The sequence below is a fragment of the Gossypium hirsutum genome, chromosome D08 (genome assembly GCF_007990345.1).
Source record: "Gossypium hirsutum isolate 1008001.06 chromosome D08, Gossypium_hirsutum_v2.1, whole genome shotgun sequence".
In the NCBI taxonomy this organism is placed as follows: Eukaryota; Viridiplantae; Streptophyta; class Magnoliopsida; order Malvales; family Malvaceae; genus Gossypium; species Gossypium hirsutum.
The window spans coordinates 4302060-4324238 of NC_053444.1; the positions used below are offsets into that span (position 1 = coordinate 4302060).

The 22179-nt window shown below is 34.1% G+C and overlaps 2 protein-coding genes across 2 annotated transcripts; one reads left to right on the forward strand and one right to left on the reverse strand.

Annotated features, from left to right (window-relative positions):
• Nucleotides 1–12289: 12289 nt before the first annotated feature.
• LOC107908561 (histone acetyltransferase HAC12) lies at nt 12290–19020 on the forward strand. The gene is made up of 12 exons (XM_016835771.2): nt 12290–13774; nt 14459–14758; nt 14847–15125; nt 15583–15711; nt 15934–16140; nt 16251–16393; nt 16531–16828; nt 17113–17252; nt 17696–17774; nt 17877–18263; nt 18362–18567; nt 18671–19020. Exons 1-12 carry the CDS (start codon nt 12290–12292, stop codon nt 18720–18722), a joined length of 3705 nt encoding a protein of 1234 aa, XP_016691260.2. The 3' UTR covers nt 18723–19020.
• Nucleotides 19021–20171: 1151 nt separating this feature from the next.
• On the reverse strand, nt 20172–21428 carry LOC121220210 (serine/threonine-protein phosphatase 7 long form homolog). Its single transcript, XM_041099581.1, has 2 exons — nt 21350–21428; nt 20172–21242 (listed from the first exon to the last, which is right to left on the reverse strand). The coding sequence occupies exon 2, from the start codon at nt 21123–21125 to the stop codon at nt 20673–20675; it is 453 nt and encodes a 150-aa protein (XP_040955515.1). The 5' UTR covers nt 21126–21242; nt 21350–21428; the 3' UTR covers nt 20172–20672.
• Nucleotides 21429–22179: the final 751 nt, after the last annotated feature.

The following is a 22179-nucleotide window of genomic DNA, read 5'->3' on the forward strand; positions in this document are numbered from 1 at the left end:
AGGAGAAACTCCTTGTGGTGCTCGCATTAGCACCGTCAACTATGACCCTGATTATACTTCATCCGTTGATAGTATAAACTTTGTAAACTTGAAGCCTTAGTTACATTTCAACCTGAGATGGTATAATTGCCGTCAATTTAGACCTTGAGTTGTAAAGCGATCTCGACTTCTCAAGTGATGACTCCATACTCACACGGCAGATGAAATTTGTAGGTTACTGAGCTTTATGACATCACCATGAACCCAAACACAACTTAAAACTATGACTACGTCTCCCTCAAAGCGAGAGAGAAATAAATCTTTAAATATGAAAATTTTAACACATAAGAAAAAGAAAAAAAATTGGAGGAGATTGAGATGTAGGTGAGTAGGGGATGAAGAATGAGCATTTATATAGGGGATGGGGCGGGGTATAAAGGAAATTTTTTTTATCCGAGTTGTAGGGCTTAGAAGAAATCAAGTTGGGTTGGTTGAAATGTCCAAAGAGACAACGCTCCCTATAGGGGGAGTTTTGATCTGACATTGCAGTGAAAACGCTTCTTGTAGGACTCGTTTTCAACCCATATGTCAAACATGTTAGTAGAAAACGCGTTCTACAGGAAGCATTTTCACTGCCATGTCAGATGAAAATGCCCTCTGTAGGGAGCATTTTCTCTCTAAGCGTTTCAACCACCAAACTTGATTGCTTCTGAGCCCCTGCAACTCGGAAATCATGGGATAAGCTTGATTGGGGAAAATGTAGAAATCGCATGTGTGGAACTCGCATGCTCCTTTCGAGTTGGTACTGGAAAAAAACTCGCTGTACAAGCTGAAAGGTCATCCGAAGTCAACTCAGATACGAGGAAATATGGATATTAAGGAGCATAGAGACACACCGAAATTATGCAATTACTGTAGAAACTCAGGGCATACGAAGCCAACATGTCCACACAATTCGGGAGCATCAAGGAGAAGAGCTAATTAAAACACTAACTTATTCGTTTATTCATTAATTTTTTTTCTATAAATTGTAAGTTAATATTAATTATTGAAGTAAGATATATTACAATATGCAAGCCAAAGTTTTAATCTTTTTCCGAACCTTCTAAGCAATTCTTTGCTTTTTGAAAATATTTGTAACACCCCTTAACCTCACACCGTCGTCGGAACAAAGTTACGAGGCATTACCGAACATATCGGATACTTTACGATTAAATTCAAAAATAAATAACATACATATTATAATTTAATGATTTAGTCCCTTTCATGGACCTTCGAGGCCCAGAATACGTATTAGAAATTAATCGGGACTTGTTCGAGTGCTTCGGAAATTTTTTTTTAAAAAACTCAATATAACCCCTTTATAATTAACTAACCTTCCCTGCAAATTCAAACCACAACCAATTTGCAACCAATATAATAATCTATTCATCTCCATACTCAAACATGCCTAATTATGCCTACAACATTAATTTAACAATTTATCTACTTAATCATTCATAAATAATTTTTAATTGAACTAATAATTTCATTTATTTCCATTTTAGTTTCATGCCACATTTACCAAATATGCCATATTATTTCATTTCATACTTATAATCCATATTAGACGTCATTTTACAACCAAAGTTACAAGACTTAAGTACATAACTTATATGATACCTAAGTACATGCCACTTTTACAAAAAAAAGATTACATCACCAAATTGTCTCTGAAGTTGGGATTGATCTAGATGCTGAACCGGGACCTTTGATTTCTACTGACCTGCGCACTGAAACAACCGTACACTGAGTATTTCATACTCAGTGGTATTACCATAATTCAAACTATAAAACTTTAATGAATTATAAATATTAATCATATAACATTAAACATGTAAAATTTATAACTCATAAGAACTAATTTACATTTAGTTTCATATTTCATATATAATAATTCATCAACCATATCATATATTAATAACTTGAATTTAATCAATTCATGAACCTTAGGTTCATGCTTTCAAATCTCACAATTCAACTAACAATTTCTTTCTTATACTTCCAGTCATATGACCAATCAAATTTATTCAATTCTCACATTTCGATTATTCACCCTATTAACAAACTTGGACCTTGGCGGATACACGGATTCCAACCAAACACACCAGTACGGTACATTGTGCCTAAAACGGTACTCAGTACCTGATCAATATATCAGAAGCAGTATACGACACATAAAATGCCTAAAACGACACACGTGGTGCCTAATACGACACATATAGTGTCTGATTGGAAAAGCTGATAAATTCCCGTACTCTTCCAATCCTATGGCATGCCAACTATATCCGACTAGGCCCAATTAATTAATAGTAGAGGTGATCATGGGCTAGGCCGGGTCGAGTTCGGGCCGAGCCCAAACAAAATTTTAGGCCCGTTTCCTAGGCCTGGGCCCAGCCCAGCCAGAACTATGGGCCTAAAATTTTGTCCAAACCTGACCCGAAGGAAAATTGCTAAGCCCAAGCCTAGCCCGACCCGGCCCATATTTGATTAAAAATAAAAATATATATTTAATATATAATTCAGATTAAAAGTCTAAAAAATATATTTAATAGAAAGTATATTTGATTAAAAATAAAAATAAAATAAAAAATATATATTTAATATATAATTCGGGCCGGGCCGGGCCTGGGCCAAAAAGGTCTTACACGAGGCCTGACCCGTTTTCTAAACGGGCCTCGTTTTTTTGCCCAAACCTATATTTCAGGCCTATATTTTTAGCCGAACCTCCCATTTTTCGAGCGGGCCTTCTGGCCGGGCCGGGCCGGGTAGCTCAACCCATGATCACCTCTAGTTAATAGGGTATTCAAATCACTTTCTCAATTTCAATTTTCACTTTCAATGTACAATTCAATTCGATACAATTTTCCACTTTCCAACAATATACTATCAAATATTCATACATAATCATACTTCATCTCAGTTTCATTCATTTCAATATTGATACCTACCTTAAAATTTTACTTACCATACACATAAATCTAAATATAACATTTAATAAATAGTAGTTTGAATTATAGTAACACAAACCATGAATTTCTCGTTTTAATCCTCGATAGCCTTCTCCTTTCCTTTGTGTGCCGATTAGAGGTGCTCATGGGCCAGGCGGCCCGGCCCGGCCCGACGGCCCGCCCGAAATATGGGAGGGTTTGGGTAAAAATATAGGCCCGAAATATGGGCTTGGGCAAAAAAACGAGGCCCGATTAAAAAACGGGCCGGGCCTCGGGCACAACTTTCTTGGCCCGGGCCTGGCCCGGCCCGGCCCGAATATAATAAATATTTTTATTATTTATTATTTTTTAATTTTAAAATACTTTTAAAATACTTTTATTAAATTTTTAAAATTTTAAATTTTTTTAAAATACTTTTTTAATTTTTTTAATTTTAAAATATTTTTAAAATACTTTTTTTAATTTTTATTTTAATTTTTAAAATAATTTTTTAGTATTTATTTAAAAAACGGGCCGGGCCGGGCCGGGCCTGGGCTTATGATTTTTTTCTCGGGCCGGGCCTGGGCAAAATTCTAGGCCCATATTTTGGGCCGGGCCGGGCCCGGCTCGGCCCATGAGCACCTCTAGTGTCGATGCCTCGGGTTCTTTTCTAGCTACGGAAATTAAAATAATTATACTATTAATTACAGCACTAATTAATAATAATAATTGAATTTTTATCCAATTTATACCCTAATTCCAATTTAATCCTAATTAACTCATTTACTTTTCTAACTCAATTCACACTTCATTTCTACTTAATATCTTGCCATATTCAACTTAACTATTCAATGTTCATATTAAAACCCTAATTTTAAACTTCTTTCAATTCAATCCCTACCATGTAAAACTTATAACTTACTTTACAATTCAATCCCCTTTTTCAATTCTATCTTGAAATTCATCCAATTAAACCCCTAATTCATTATTTTGTTCAACATGAACTATGTTCAAAAACCTAAAAACTTCCAAAACCTCAACTTAACTTCAACAAAACTTTGTTCTAAAGCTTCTAAAACATCAAATTTAAGTAAAAAGGACTTAATTGACTTACCAATTAAAGCTTAAAGCTTCCAAACCCTAGTTTTTCCTTTTTCTTTCTTTTCTTCTTTTTTCCCCTGGTACTTTCGAATAGCCTATTCTGTTTTGGTTTCCTTCTCTGTTTTATTTCCTTTTGTTTTTATGCTTTATTTGTTTAATAATAATATAATAACTTAGTAAATACCTATTTAAAAATCAATATATTTATCACAAGTGTAATATTACTTATATTTACACATGTGTTATATCATCATCATACATTTGTCATGTTTTACTTAATAATAAATAATAAATAATAAATATCTATTTACTTAAATAATAAGTAATTTAAATCCATGAATTACAATTGTATTCTTATTTTTATTACACATGTATATTTTATTACCATACATTTGGCTTTAATTTATATATATATTTCATTAATTTAATAAGATAACATCAATTAAATAATAATTTATACTATTATATTCTAATATTAATTAATAATAACTTAAATCATTAAAAATCTTTACATTTTTCTCATTGTTTTGCCGCCTCAACTATTACTTAATGGCATATTTGCCATTTTGGTCTTTAATATTTGCTTTTGATCTATAATTCAACTTTTACCCCTTATTCAATCTAGTCCTTCTTCCTATTTTCTCTTAATTAAGCTAAATTCACTTAATTAAAACCTAATTAAACACACTACTAGACTCATAAATATTTCTAATAATTATTTACAAACCCATTTCGTTAATACGGAGGTCCGATAATGTACTTTTTCCGATGCCCGTGACTTTTGAGTCATTACAATATTGTACTTAACAAATGGACGAAATAAAAACTTCAATGAAAAAGCAACAAATAATTATAAATTTTAAACTCACAATATGATTGTGTACAAATGAAACCAATTTAATAAATTCGTTTTGTAGATTATAAATAAGTGTACATTTGGGATGTAAAACAAAGTATACAAAAAATTACAAAATAACATAATCATAGGCGTCTCGAATATGTGCCACAACCGGGTGGGCGTCGGACATGCCTAGGGTTCCGTCGCACTATTTGGTTTGGTGACTCTTCGTCGACTTCAACTTCATCTTCACGTGCATTTCAAGGTTGATCGCTGACTTCATCTCGTTCCTCCATGGTTGATTGCGACTGTGTTCTAGCTGCCCATCGTAGATTCCCACTATTTAAGTCCGCAGTTGTGAGGATGACCTATCGGGGTAGAACAACGATGCTGGGGGTGTTTGCGACACTATCAGCAGGCCACTATATGGTGTCGCATGGCCCAATTGCTGATAGAAGGTGGGAATTATTGGCAATACCAGATGCATCGATGTTGTTAACGAGATTGATATGTAATATGATACAGTGGGTGACAGTTGTGCAAAATATATCCTTGGAGAATGTGTTAATGTAGTGAATGATTGCGCGTGCTATGGTGCTTGTGTAAAATAAAGTAGTGCTAAATGATATGATGCAGTGAACGATTGGGCGTGCTGTGGTGGTTATGTAAAATAAATTGGAGCTGAAGGGGATGATGTAGGGAATGAGTGTGCGTGTTGTGATGTTTGTGACAAAAAAACTGGGTTAAAAGAAAAATAAATTAACCATACTGATTGGGAAGTTGCACGACAATCTGGTCCTCCGGTACAGATGGAGCAAATGTTGATCCCGCCGACAGTAGATACAACTTGTCATTATACCTGAATCAATCCATGTAATTCGAAGATTTTGCCAACTCCAGTGTGAGAAATGATATTATCAAATGAATTTTACCAAATGATATTATCAATCCATTTAACCTATTCAAATAATTTGTTATTTCAAAATTATAACAATGAAAAATAAAAACAGTAATGATATTATCAAATGAATTTTACCATATGACGAGTGGGAATTCGTAAGGGAGTTCCACTTAGGGGCGTAAAAATGGTAGTCGATACCATGCCCATGATTGAAGAAGGAGCATGCAATCGTCGATTTTAACTTTATCCAATATCGTCGCTTGACACATTTCTCGGTACAATGTCGTCAGCACCATTAACCCCCAACTACGCCATCCCGGTTCTTTCAAGTCAACTAGTCGTAGTAGCCACCTTAAATGTACTAGATTGCGATATTTATCTGGCATTAGCAGACCCTTGATCAACCTCAAGATGAATGTGCGCGCGAATTGTTCCTTTTCAACGTCACTCGCAGAAGCCTCGATAGTTTGGAAGTTTCCTCCAACCATCTCATCTTGATCCGGCTACCCCTAAACTTGTTCAACACCTTCCCTAGCAGTTGCTTGCATGTTGCACTCCAAACGACACTAATAACTGGCCCCGGAGTTTGCCAGATTTGGAGTTAACTGCATGGTGAATCCCATAGAGTGTACTACTCCGCCAAAACGAATAATTTACTTAATTCTACCATTAACTTAACCTACGTAAATGCCAAACAATAACTTGATATTGAGTCTTCGTTGGGCAGACTGTTACATATGTAATTTACTTTTTGATTTATTTATACATTTTAATTTTATTAAGAACATTGTATTATCTGAAAACCCTTGCCACTCCACTAATAATCATTTGTTAATATATTTTTATAACTATAGTTTTTAATATAAAATATTTTCATTCATTCGACGTGATAAAATCTAGTATTAATAATATTACTGATTAAGATTGTGTCACAAATGAACTTAACACCAACTTAGGATTGATGGCAACACTGATAAATAATTGTATTAATTTAGTATTCTTAATATGATGTACTCATATGTGTAAATTTCGTTTTACTTACAATTTAATCTATTTTTTTATTTTAATACCGTACATATTTTATATGTTATTATTAGTAATTAATTTCAAATCATATATTTTATTATTTATTATATGTTATTTTTAAACACACATTTGTATTCTAGATACATGGTTTCCATATGCATACACATGTTATAGAGTTTCTAGTATATCTAATGATCGCAAATTTTTTATATAAAAATATAATTAAAAATTTTTAATTTACTCAAAATTCGACACGTATGATCTACATAATATAATGTAACACCCCTAACCCGAATCCGTCGCCGGAATAGGGTTACGGAGCATTACCAGAGTTTACAAATTAAATACGGTCATTTCTCAACTTTTCAAAATTTTTCTTAGAAGTAGGGAACACATGCATGTATCTCTGCTCGTGTGAATGGAAATAGGTCATTATTAAACAAAATACCTATACATGCCACTATATCCAAAATCCAATCATTCAAACATACTGATATAACCAATGGATAGTGTGATATATCTCCGACAAGCTTCCAACCCAATCGAGCTTCCGATAATCTGTAGGGTAAATAAAAATAAACAAATACGTAAGCAATGAATGCTTAGTAAGCTCGTGTAGTCTTTAATCATATTAGTTCATTTAAAATATGAAATCTATACATATCAAGAATAATCCAATATTAATACCATAATACTCATGAAGCTATATTCAATAACTCACAAGGTGAATAAATCTACAATATCACTTACATATTATCCCAAGCTTAGTAGGATTTTATATAACTTTAGCTCTTCATAATTTCTTTTTTTTCATTTGCATTTCTTTACTTTCCACGCTTATTCCATATACATGACACTCAAGTCATAAACATATCATGGTTACAAGCTAGTGCATTTAACCAACGCCTTTTTCGAATTGATCACATGATAAGGCATTTCATAAGAAATTGCATACATTACATATAAACTCATCATACATAATTTTTCTTGTATCAACATATTAAAGATAATCATACATTTACATGTCATGATACATATTATTCTCTTGTCGTTTCTTCATTGGCATATATCATTCATTTCTCAATATTTATAATTCAATTTGGCTTTCATTTGTTAACATCATATACTATTACGTTGAGCCTTTATTTATCTCATGAACAATTAGTTCATGCTTTTTATTCACATTTTCAAATTATGTTCCACAATCACGTTTCTTTTCAATGGCTCAACTTTTTCATTTTGTTTGATTTAACTTTTCATTTAATTACCCCTATTAACAGACTCGGGCTTTGGCGGATACGTGGATTCCAACCAAACACACTAGTATGACACATTGTGCTTAAAACGGTACATAGTACCTGATTAGTATACGACACATAACTGCCTAATACGACACACGAGGTGTCTGAAATACGACACACGAGGTGCTTGAAATATGACACACGAGGTGCCTGAAATACGACACACGAGGTGCCTGAAATACGACACATAAAGTGCCTGAAATACGACACATAAAGTGCCTGATCGGCATAGCCGATAAATTCTCGTACTCTTCCAATCTTATAGCATGCCAACTATATCCGACTCAGCCAGACTAGTTAATAGGGTTTTCAATTCTCAATTCAATTTCACATTCATTCCAAAAGTTACTTTCAATATCAAATTCACTTTTTCATTCACGAATCAAATTTCAATTCAATACTAACACATATTTCTTATTCCATTCAATTTTCTAAATTCAGTTCAATACTAACACATATACATATATATTATTCATCACCAAATAACATTCACTTTAATCAAAATTATACAGAATATAGTTCATACGAACTTACCAGGTTAATTTACAGAAATACCAAGATACAGGGGCATTTTGGTAATTTTCTATTTCCCTCGATTTTCTACCCGATCTTGATCTATGTTAATATTTCATTCAATTTATTAACTTAAATAATAAAACAATTCATTTCATACAATTTGGTCACTTTTGACATTTTTACAAAATTACCCTAAAAATTTACTTTTATTCAATTTAGTCCCTGAACCTATAACATGTAAATTAGCTATTTTAAGATAAACTCATATTAGCTGAATATTTACATATATTTTTCCTCCTCCTCCACTCCATTCCACATCCTTGATATATATAATACCATTATTTACTTGTTTACTCATAACAAGCTATTCACTTGAGTCATAATCACTAAATTAATTATATTTTAAGCTACAGAACTCCGAATTGAGATCCGAAAATTTTATATGAAACTATACTCACATATATTCTTCCAATAAAATTTTTAGAATTTTTGGTTTATCTAATAAGTACATTTTATTCTTTAAAGTCACATCTATTCTGCCGTCTGACAATTCCGACCCTTCTTCACTAAAAATTAATTATCTCCTTGTATGAGATTCGAATGATGTTACTGTTTGTTTATATTGAAAATATACCCATTAAGGATTTAAAAATATAAATTTAAGCCCCTAATTATTTTTCTCCAATTTTTTATGATTTTCCAAAGTCAAAATAGGGCAACCCAAATTCATTCTGACCTTGTCTCACAAAATTTATTATATCTCATGATTTATAATTTCATTACTTGAACCATTTCTTTTATAAGAAACTAGGCTCAATAAGATTTAATTCAATATTTTTATCATCCTCTAATTCGATTTCCACAATTTATGGTGATTTTTCAAAGTTAACCTACTGCTTCTGTTCAAAACTGTTTTAGTGCAAGATGTTGATTACTAAGTTTATAACTCCCTTATTCCCTTTCTCTATAATATTTCCCATCACTTTCACTTATTTTCCTTCACTAATATATCAAGAACATAAGACCTTATATAATAAAACTCACTATAACATCATTTCCATGCTTTTTCAATAATATCAAACTTAAAAATATATTGAAATCTTGATGGCCTTACCTTGTCCTATTGGTTCCAACCTTTAACTTGATTTTCTCTCTCCTCTGGCTTCTATTTCTTGAATCTAACTTGATATTTTAGCTCCCCATGGTCTCCTTGTTATCTTTCTCTCTTGAGGGATATGGAAATTCTTTTGATTTTTAGGTGAAAATGATAAATTTTTGGTAGAAGGATCAAATTGTAAAGAAAGCAAAACTTTCTTTCTTCTCTTCCCTTCTAACGTGAAATGCATGGAAAGATGGTGGGATGGTGGCTTTTCATCTTTCTTTCCACATATATATATATACTAAATAAATTAATAATAAAATAATAAAATATCATTTAAAAATCAAATTAAAATATTAATAAACTAATATTTATTTAATTAATTAATCTAAAATATCACCAACATCATCATTGCCTTCTAGATTTCGCTCTCTTCTAATTGACCATTTTTCCCTTTATAATCTTTTAAAATTCCATCCTTGAGTCATCACTTAATTTGGTAAAATTGCAATTTAGTCCCTCAAAATTCTTCACCTTTTCAATTTGGTCCTAATTCATCCATTTTCCTTAGTTTCTAGATTATTCCACCCTTAAAATATTTACACGTTTGGTCCTTCATCTTTTTATATTTACACTTTAACCCTTTAAATTTTGAGTATTTACTCTTGGGCAACAAAACTTTTCTCACTTTTGCGATTTAATCCTTTCTTGAATTAATATGTCATAATATACTTCACAATGTTGCCATAAGTCAAAATTACCCTTATTATCACTTTATTTCCTTATTTTACTATATCAGATATATTATCTTACTTTCCTTACTGTAGAAATTTTCGGGGTATTACATATAACATAAAATGCAATGGTCAAATTGTATAAATAGTACTCGTACAAAAATTATGCACATGCGTAAAAGTACTATAGTTTTACATTATTATGAGTAGATCTCTTCTCTTTATATAGATTATTGTAAAATTTATTAAGAAAAAGTATTCAAACCCCTTGAGGTTTGATAAAAAAAATTCACTTACCTTCTTATGTTTTGGAAAACACTCGCTTATTCTTTGAGGTTTGACAAAAAATATATTAAAATTAAAATTAAAATTATTTAAAATTGAGATAAATCTCAAAATTACACATGAGTTTTGATTCAATGTGCAATTTGATACATAAACTTTGATTTCGTGCAATTATACACATGAAACATTGATTGTGGTTCAAATGTATCCATGAAAATTTAATTTGATTCAATTATACATATTTAAAGAAATAAATACATCAATTTATTTTTATATTGGATGAATTATTATTTGTGTATGCAATATATAAAAATAAAGTGATGCTATATTAGTAATTGTATTAATAATTTGTGAGAATTGGATCAAATTAAAATTTCTTATATAAAATTGCACATTAGGCCAAAGTTAATGTATAGCTTTGATATTTATCCCTTTAATAAAATTTTATATATTATAAATATAATATATACTTGTAACGGGATGAACTGACAAATATATATTTGAATCGAATTTTGAATGAACCATTCGGAACCAGTTAAGTTAGAATAAAAACTGATTGAATTGATTTGATCTGTTTTTCAATTTTTTATGACTTTTAATTAAAATCAAACTGATAAATTGAACCGGAACCAATAATTTAAAATATTCGGCGATGAACGTTACAAAAAACGAGATTTGTTTTACGGATTGAGATCCTCTCCATTACTGTTTTACCAAATAAGAAATGATTACCATTTTTAATTATTAAATAATAATTTATTATTTAATCGCATATTAACAAATATAAATATATAATTTTTTGGAAAGCAACAAATATAAACATATAAAATTATAAAAGCATTTACATTATTAGTTAATTATATAAAAGTGATTTATTAAAAATATTATAATTACCAAAGTAACCTCATAAAAAATATAAATAAATATTAAATGAAAAATATCACCCCAAATTTTAATATAAAATCATAAACTACGTAAATTGAATTCAACTAGCTTCATATTTCTTTTCCTCATATTTTCTCCTTCTCTTTCTTGCTTTCTAAGTTTCCCATAGAAGACAAAGTTAGATAAGGGAATCTTCGAATCACTAAACTTAACTAGAAGTTTTCTACTTGAGTAATGAGATTTTGAGTTATCTGCTTCACTTCCATATTTGATTTTCTGTTTTCGTTTTACTTAGGAGTAAACTTTTTCTTATGATATCGGTTTAGCAAAAAGCGGAACTATTATCGTTTTCTCCGCCGCCATTTGAAACCTTAAATGACTTTTTTTTTATTTTTGTATAAACTTTTTATAGTTTGGGGTTTCTATTATATCTAATTACCAATTTGCTTCGTAAAAAAGGTTAACTTGTAATTGAAACTTTGTTCAGTAACCAAGTGTTTTCTTTGTTTGTTTGTTTGTTTGTGATAATCTGAATATCTGATACGTTGGTAATATTCACTGTGTAGAATTTTGATTGGAAATAAGGAGTCCTCCAACTTGGACTGCAAGTTGGGGTGAGATGGTTCCTAATAAATGGCTTCCCGTGAGACCGAGAATGTCGAATTCTACATATTATGACCCATCTGTGGCTGATGCTAGATTTCCTTTCGCCGGACAGAATCAATCATTTTGTCCCGTAACTGAACAAGCTGCGAACCATGGTTATCTTCCTCCGCTTTATTTACAAGAACCGCTGGCAGATGCTACTAATCGGTTGAATCGAGCTATCCAACGGAAGGTTTTACTTGCTTATATCCAGTACAAGAATTCAGCGGCATTGTCGGGGAATGATGCTCCGGCTTATTTTGCCAACTATATGCATTCGACTGTCTGCTGTCAATATGTCTGTAGATGCACCAAATTCTTCTCACTTGCATCCCATTATGATGGTTGTCATGATGCTAGATGTGACATTTGCAACACTGTTCGGTATAATGCTGTCGTTGATACATTTCGTCCTGACTTTGAACATGTAAAAGGAGGTCTTCTAAGAGTTACTGGTAGTGGAGACTCTGGCCAGCCCACATATGGTAGTTCAGAAGCCATGCAACCTTTCCTGAAGCGTTTGAAGCTGGAAAATCCTACCGCTCCCTGCTTTCCTTGTCATGGTATGTTTTATACAATGGCTCCATCGCATGTTCAACCAAGTTATGCCGAGCTTCCACCCATGGTGCAGTTTTCAGAATCTCCTGTATCTTATAATTCTGAGGTTACGAAGGTGGGCGTTGAATTGCTACCAAAGCTTTTAGATGGTTCTACAATTGCCAACAGGATGGGTATGAATATGGAGGTGAACACTGAATTGCTACCATATCTTAGAGAAGATTCTACAAGTGCTAAAGAGATGGACAAGACTATGGAGATGAACATTGAATTGTTACCAAAGCCTACAGTAGCTAAAGAGATGGATAAGACTATGGAGATGAAAATTGAATTGTTACCAAAACCTATAGAAGATTCTACAAGTCCTAAAGAGATGGGTCATAATATGGAGGAGTGGAGCATCGAATTGATATCAAAGCTTATGGAAGATTCTCCAAGTGCTAAAGAGATAGATATGAAAATGGAGGAGGAGAACGTTCAATTGATGTCAAAGCTTACAGAAGATTCTTCAAATGCTAAAGAGATGGATAAGGATGTGGCAGAAAATTTTCCTGGTCCTCCAGAGGTGGTTATCGCTGGTTATAAAGTGGTGGAAACTGATCCTGTTTGTAGTCATAGAGAAGAGGATATTGGATTCATAAATGTTACTGACAATGCAGATAATGCAAGATACCACTTTAACAATTTGGAAATCAATGCTTTGCCCAGCTTCTCTGAAGAACTTGCAGCTGGTTGTGAAGAGGGAGAAACAGAAGCCAGGGCTAATTCCACCCAGGCAGAGTTAGCAACAAAAACTGAGCTCATTGCCCAAAAATCAAATGGTAGAAAGGAAATTAAGTTGGAGAGTCTAAAACAAAGAGGTGTGTCCTTAATAGAAAATTTCACAGCACAGCAAATCAAGGAGCATATATCAAGTCTTAGAGAGTGTATTGATCAGGTTTGTGCTTTCATTGTTGTTTATTGCTTTTATTTTCCATTTTGTGCTGTCTTGATTAATGGATATCCTACTTTAATAATCTACTTAAAATTGCTGTTAGAATGCTTTAACTTGACTAAACATGGATAGGATAGAACTTATGCTATTGAAGGATACGCATAATTGCACACATTCAAACATCTCATTGGAGAAAATAATATAATAGATAGGCGCATAAATAACTTTATAACATATGCAGCCACACCTCAACTAAAGTGCCTGTCAGCATGCATCTAACATCATGTCAATTTGTCTCTTTTGAAACCCCTGAAACATTTGAAAATTCCTTCCATACAAGTTTGAAATGGGTGGGTAAGGGCAGTAGGTAGCTGCCATTTTCTGCTTGCTGTCATAGTGCTTTCTCTTAATTTTCCATATTCCATTGCTGCGTGCATTTTATATAATGAAGTATGAACCTTTTTAATCTTAATCAAACCCTTTCCTTTAACAAATCTGCATAAGAGCTGCACGAGTTTGTTCAATCATTTTGGCAGTAGCTGGTTTTTGTTGTGTTAATATTTTTCGGAGTATTTTATCTTCCTGAAGTTGGTTGTCATATTATAATAGCTGCTGATACCCATTTTACAAAAGCATGGACTTTGCATTTGCTTGGGAAGGTGACATTGTCTTCTCTTATTAAAATAGGATCTTGGAAAGAAAGAAGGGGCAAACAGAAGAGTCAATGTCGACAGTAAGAACTCATGCCAGTTGTGTGGAGCAGATAAGCTTTCACTTGCTCCTGCACCAATATATTGTTCATCATGTTGTGCTCGTATCAGACGGAGTGCAAAGTATTACAGCATTCCTGAAGTAGATGGTATCAGATATTGTCTTTGTTCCTCATGCTACAAGTTATCTCGGTCTGAGAGTATCACAACTTCTGGGATATTGGTTTCCAAGGCAAAGCTGATTAAAAAGATCAATGACGAGGAAGCAGAAGAATGGGTAGGCAGGCTAATCCACAGTATTTATCTCATATTCCTGGAATTTCAAACTGATGAAAGACTCACTTGGTAATGTTGTGTTCTTGCAGTGGGTTCAGTGTGATAAATGTAAATCTTGGCAACACCAGATATGTGCTCTCTTTAATGAGAAAAAAAATAAGGAGAAAAAAGACTGTTTCCTTTGCCCAAAATGCTGCTTAGAAGAAATTGAAAATGGAGAACATAAGCCCCCGTTGGTGAAGACTGTTTTCGGTGCAAAAGATCTGCCGCCAACCATGCTTAGTGACCACTTAGAGCAAAGACTGTTTAGGTGCCTTCAGAAAAACAGAGAAGAGAAAGCAAAGGATACAGGAATGAGCATTGATGAGGTAAGATTGAAAGTATGAATGTAATGTACTCATTTTTGTAGCAGCATTGTTTGGAACTAATGTACATAAAATCGTTCTTTTGTTATCGGTCATGAATCAAGGGTTGGATTTCTATTAATATTGGAAGGTTGGAAAGATCCACCTTTTGCTAAATTGGTTTAAGGTCAGATGCCCATTTTAAAACTTACATTAATATTAGAAGGTGAAAGATATATACACATATACGTATACTCGTTCGAATATGAATTTATTCATGTAAACCAATAGTTTTAGGCATTTCTATTTTTTTTCTTCTTCCCTTGCCCTTTTGCTTGTGTTTCATTCCTAAGCCGTTTTTGTTTTCATTTTCAGCAGTGAGGTTTTCATTTTTGACCGCTACATCTTTTCTATATTGCACAATGTTATTCGTACTTAATTTAGCTGTTTCATTGACAATAGACGTTCTATTATTCACTAGGTTCCTGAAGTAGAAGGTCTTGTTGTCAGAGAGGTGTTATCTGCTCAGAAACTTGTAAAAGTGAATGAGAAGCTTTTAGATATACTCAAGGATGGGAATTACCCTGCTGAATTTCCATACAAGTCAAAGGTGAGATATCTTTTGAAATTATTATATGTTTTGAAGGTAACTTGGTATTCCCAAATTTTAACATGCGGCCCTGACCTTGAGGTTTCTTAAAAGATTGATTTCTACCAAACTGTCTTAATGAGAACTGTGTTTGTTTTCCTTTAGCTATAATTTGCTTCTTTTTGGATCATTCTCTAGATTCTTGTCATTTTTACTATACCATGATCATTTTTCTTTTTTCAGGTTATTCTTCTGTTTCAGAAGATTGATGGGGCAGATGTATGCCTTTTTATCATGTACGCCCAAGAGTTTGGTGCAGAATGCAGTCAACCAAATCAACGCTGTGTTTATATCTCATATCTTGATTCTGTTAAGTATTTTAGGCCCGAAACAGAAACTGCTGCTGCTAGTGGAGAACCTCTTCGAACTGTTGTTTATCATGAAATAATGGTATAATATATAGTTTTCTGCTCTAATTATTGTAGCTTTTCAAATTTCGTTAGTTGTTATAGTTGGATCCTGAGATTTTTCTTGCTTTTCTGTTCTGTTTCCATTTTTAGATAGGATACCTTGATTACTGCAAGAAACGGGGTTTTGCAACCTGCTACATATGGGCCTGTCCACCTACGAAAGGAGAAGATTATATCTTCTATTTCCACCCAGAGATTCAGAAAATACCGAAGTCTGATAAGCTGCGGCAGTGGTCTCTCTCTCTCTCTCTCCCTGTCACATATCTCTTATACATGCATGTCTTTTGTGTGTGCATGTTGCTTTGTATCTGTTTGTATGTGTTTCCTTGTTTGTATATATATCTTGACAGCAGCTTTTATGTGAGTGCAGGCATAAGACCATGCTACTAAAAGCTGCTAAAATGGGCATAGTGGTTGGTTTGACTAACTTATATGATCAATTTTTCTCCACCGGGCAATACAACTCCAAGGTCACAGCAGCTAATTTGCCATATTTTGATGGCGACTATTGGTCTGGTGCTGCTGAGGATGTGATAAAGCATATCGAGAAAGCAAGTGGAGAAGACTCAAAAAAGAATAAGAAAATTGTGTCAAAAAGAACATTGAAAGCCATGGGACACACAAATCCACCAGGTCATGCCACTAAGGATATTCTGCTGATGCAGAAGGTAAAAATTTACAAACCATCCTCTAGTTTTTACTCTCATATGGTTTTTGGCACATTCTTTGTCCACTTTCCTTCATGTTATAAAAGGAGCCTTATTTTTTTTGTCTATTCCTTTGAGCAGACTGGAATTACATGAAGGAAAATTGTAATTAAATCATTGTGATGGTTTCTATTATGAAAACATACTATTTTAAATCTGTTTAGTATAGCTTTCTATTGAATTCTTTTCTTATGCAACTATGATCGTCACTAATTATTTCATTTCTTTTCTTCCTGCTTTGTTAGCTGGGCCAAAATATTTTACCTATGAAGGAGGACTTCATCATTGCCCATCTGCAGTTTGTCTGCGTATGCTGCCATAGAACTATATTAGATGGATGGCGATGGTTTTGCCGTATGTGTAAAAGCTTTCAGCTTTGTGGAAGGTAATCATTCTTTATCCTCTTATTTATTAGAATATGCTCTGTCAGTGTTTATGCATTTTTTTTCTTGTTGACTTCTGGTTGGCACTATATTTCCTCCTCAGAGCTCCATTTAGGCATCAAGTTATTAGTAGGCTAGTAGCCTGAACACACTAACTTTTAGATGGTTATTCACTGTCTGGCAGTAAATTTGATAATATAAACCTATAATATGATATGCCTTAAGTTTTTTCAATGGAATCTTGGGATACATATTAAAACTAAAGCATCAAAGTATATCATTGTGGCAATTCTGTATGCTGTGGTCTGTGTTTGTTTATTCTCGTTCTTTAAATATAATTAGCATTCTCATAATGTTATCATACTCTTTCCAGCTTTGCTATTTGCGCTGCTTCTAGTGATGTATGTTTTATGCATTGGTCTATTTAATTCATGCCATCTTTCAGGTGCCATGATGCAGAGCAATATGTCTACAAGGATTCCACTCACACTTCATGCAATGGGGAAAAACATTCACTCTCTAGGGTAAATTCCGTTTTTAACCATTTGTTTTTACCTTAATTACTAAGAATTTGCAATATTTAATGCATATATCTAAATTAAGTACAACTGTGTCTCTTTTTACAGATCATGGTGGATGTTCCTTATGATACCGATGATAATGATGCCAGCATGGATAGTGGTTTATTTGAAAATAGGTATAGGTTTTTGTTGTTCTGTCAGAAGAACAACTATCAGTTCGACACGCTTCGTCGGGCCAAGCATTCCTCGATGATGATCCTATATTACCTTCACAATCCAACATCATTGCTTGCTGAAACTACCTGCTGTATTTGTGACAAAGACACACCACTAGACCAGTGCTGGCAATGCAAGACCTGTTCGGATTTTTTTGTTTGTGCTGCATGCTATCACAGACATGGTTGTTCCTTACATGTTCATAAGTTGTCTCTGCATCCTTCTGCTGTCGATTCCTCGGCCAAGAATAGAGAGACTCTGAAGAAGGGATTATCGGTAGGAAGTTTGTTCCACATAAATACTAATAAATTCTGGTTTCCGATGTCCCTAATCTGATATTTTATTTTGTCAAAATCATGCATGCGTGTTAACAGAAACTGCTGGAAGTTTTGTTGCATGCCTCTGGATGTGATCACTGCTCCCACCCCGATTGCCGTCTTATGAAAAAGCTATTCTTCCATTCAAAAGTGTGCACTGTTAGAGCTGCTGGAGGTTGTAAACACTGTAATAAGATATGGTTCATACTGAGACAGCACTCCAGAAGTTGCAAAGAGTCCAACTGCAACGTACCACGGTGCAGGTAAGATCCAACTTGCGACCTTTCTGAAGCCAATTCTCACTTAAAACTAATTTAAAACCAGTTCCCCTGAAATTATTTCCTTCATTTTCTCTAAATTCAATAGGGATATAAAGCAGCATGCACAATCTTTGGCACTGAAGCCTGCAGCATTTTGATGAAGATATCTATATTAGGACTGGCTCTTGGCACTTGGGATTGGTCAGAGCACTCAGGTTATGTTTTGACAAGATCAATTCAAAATAATTGATTTAGGGGTTTTTTTTTTCTTGAATATTATGCCTAAAAAATTAGTGAAATAGTTGCACCTCGTCATCGATGCTTTTTAAAAGCGTCGGAAAACATGGATGACGAGGTGCACATTTTATCTACAAGTGTAGGTTGTCATAAATTTTTTAATTTTCAGTTATTTTGTTTAAACAGATTTAAATAAAATCGTGTCAGTTTTTAGTGTTTGTGTTTCAGAGGAGTTAATGTTTGAACCTTTTGGAATTAATAGACTAAAATAGTATTTGTTTCTATTGAAAAACAACATTATTATGAGTTTTATAATAATATAACCAAATATTAAACATAAACTAAAATAAATTCATCTGTGTTTAATACTTGGTTTTAGTGCTATTACTATCAAACATAAATTAATGGCTTAATATACACTAAACTTGATCATTTTTCTTTAAGTTGATATCTGAAAATTTTAAGGTAGCCAATCGTTACATTATACTAACTGGAGATGGGAATGAATAAGCAAGCCACATGTGGATTACTATTTAATTAATAAAAATATTCAATATAATTGGAAACTTTTTTTTCAAAATATATATAATTAAAGAATAAAAATGTGTAAAAGTCATATATCAAAGTGTCTCGAAGACTTCAAATTTTGTTCTGATAAGAAAAATACATTGTATATTGTTTCAAGAAAACGTGAATTATTTAGCTAAGTTGACCCCGCAAATAAAGAAGATTTACAATTGTTGGACACCCTCCAAAAAAAGCTTTAGATTTTCTTTGTATCCCTCAAATTTTCCGTGTAATTTAGTGTAGAATCGTTTTTGGACAAAATACCAATTACTGGAATAGACCTATTTCTCTGAAAACGCATCCACGTCGGCGCGTTGTCAGGTGACAAAGCAGGAAAGGAAGCGTTTTTCCACGTGGACAGAAAACGCATCCTCAAGGACGCGCTTTGTGTCCACGTGGACAAAACGCTTCCTTGAGGAAGCGTTTTCCCCGTGTCTTTGCGTTAGGGTTAGAGTTTTGGGTTTTGGGTTTTGGGTTAGGGTTTTGGGGTTTTTGAGTTTAGGGTTTTAAAGAAAAAATTAAATAAATAAGGGATTAGGATTTAGGGTTTCTTAATTAAATTAATTATAAATTTTTTAAAATTAGATTAGGTTTTCGTGTTTATGGTTTTTAAGGAAAAAATCAATTAAATTAGGGTTTAAGGTTACTTGAGTAAATTAATTATAATTTTTTTAAAAATCATATTAGGGTTTAGTGTTAAGGGTTTTTAAGGAAAAATCAAATAATTAAGGTTTAGGGTTACTTGAGTAAATTAATTATAAATTTAAAAAAAATTAGATTAGGGTTTAGGGTTTAGGGTTTTTGAGTAAATTAACTATATGAAATAATATAAAAATATTCAAAATGTTTGTACAAATATATTAAAATAAAAATCAATCTCCATGCCCGCCGGATTCAGTGCCACATGGCGGTCGTCAACGGTTACGTGCTGGATTCCTCCTTTGTCTAGCTTCCGGCAGGGGTTGTGGTTGCTCCGGGGGGATTATGGTTCCTCCGATAAGGGATCTGGTTGTCGGTGTTGGGAGGATGACCCACCTTGATAGAATAGTGACTGTGGAGGTGTTTGCATCATCGACAACGAAGGTGTTTGAAACCCATAAGGTGATGGGGATTGGTAAAAAGAAGAGCTCCCCGATGACCCCTCGTACGATCCCTCGTGCAACGGTGGCCTATAGATCGGCGATCTACTTGGCGTAATCGAAAATGGAGATGAATCAGGCCATTGACTCCAACCTGCCTAGGACAAGAAGAAGGAAACATATAAGGGTTAGGATACATAAAAGGGCTAGGATACGCACCTGGCATCATCTGAAAAGGCTGTGCTGTGAGTGTCGTCGGTTGAAGTGTTGGGTCGGGTGACTGTGTCGGTGCTGTTGTTGGTCTGGTGATTGTGTGGGCGCTGTTGATGCGCCTGCGTCGTCGTCCCTTTTTCTTGGATTTAAAGGGCCATGTCGTTCCCTTTGGACACGCAATTGCTGTTGTCTCTCCTCTTCCGATAGTAAATACGGCTTGCCATGGATCCTAAACCATGGCATGTATTCCGGCACGCACGCTAACTTTGGAACGATGATCGGTTCCCGAGTAGGTATATAATCATACCGATCTTCCCACATTTGGATATAGTGTGACCAGAATCTCGGCCAATCCGTATGCAATTGCCGTAAGTCAATTCTGTGATGATCATCCAATACCTCAGGTGCCACGGGAATCGGTTGTCGGAATCCAAATTGTCGTAATACTCTGTCCGACTGGTGCATCTCCACGATCGCAAAGTTGACCAATGGGACTTTCACATGCCAAGCGTTCGGATTTTGGAAGTATTCATCCGGAATTACTGCCCGAATTGTCGGATCCTCGTATGGTGTCCATTGAAACTATATGAACATTATGGAAAGATTAGTTATATACATAATATTAAATACTAAATACTAAATACGAATCGACTATCTCAATATGTATATCTATTTTATTTAAAACTTACTTGTGCTTCCGACTGTTGGTCTAATAGAAGCCGTATATCTTCAAGAGAGGTAGGTAATCGAGCATAACTTGCCGAATGGTTCCACCTAATTAAATAAATTTTTAGCATACAATTATATTTTAAATCTACGTAATAATTGTAAAATCTAATATAAAATTTACCTCGTTATGAGTGGGAATGTATATGAGTGGTCTACTCGAGGACGTAAAAATGGAAAGCGAAACCGTACCCATGACTGCAGTAGTGATAGGCAACCTCCGATTTTCACTTTATTCGGTCGTGTTGCCTCGCACATCTCCCGGTACAATGTTGCCAACACGGCAGACCCCTAACTAAATTTACTAGTTGCTCTAAAATCAACGAGTTTCAACAGCCATCTCAGATGTACAAGGTTCCGTGACAAGTCCGGCATCAGATAACCTCCAATTATCTCAAGAATGTATGCCCGAGCATATCGGATTCTTTCTAGTTCGGTAGAATCATCATCTGGCTTCGGGAATGTGTCTCGTAACCAGCCCATCTCGATTCGACCTCCGTTAATATTCTCCGAAATAGCGCCCAAAAGCTCGTAGCATACCGCTCCCCAATCACTAGATTGAACAGACCCGGTGACTGCGTACCCGTCCACCGGTAATCCCAATTGCAAATTTACGTCTTCCAACGTGATAGTACACTCTCCACATAGAAGATGGAATGTGTGTGTCTCGGGTCTCCATCTCTCTATCAACGCACTAATGAGTTTCGGGTCCAACTTGCATCCCCAGCCTACCGTCGCCACGTGCCAAAAATCCGCTTCCCGCAGGTAATTCTCTATCAACGGTGATGGAGGA

Coding starts and splice junctions, on each gene's coding strand:
- LOC107908561 (XM_016835771.2), top strand. CDS start 12,290: ATGTCGAATTCTACATATTATGACCCATCTGTGGCTGATGCTAGATTT. Junction 18,264..18,361: donor CTCTGAAGAAGGGATTATCG/GTAGGAAGTTTG, acceptor GCGTGTTAACAG/AAACTGCTGGAAGTTTTGTT. Junction 18,568..18,670: donor TGCAACGTACCACGGTGCAG/GTAAGATCCAAC, acceptor TAAATTCAATAG/GGATATAAAGCAGCATGCAC.
- LOC121220210 (XM_041099581.1), bottom strand. CDS start 21,125: ATGCACCAGTCGGACAGAGTATTACGACAATTTGGATTCCGACAACCG.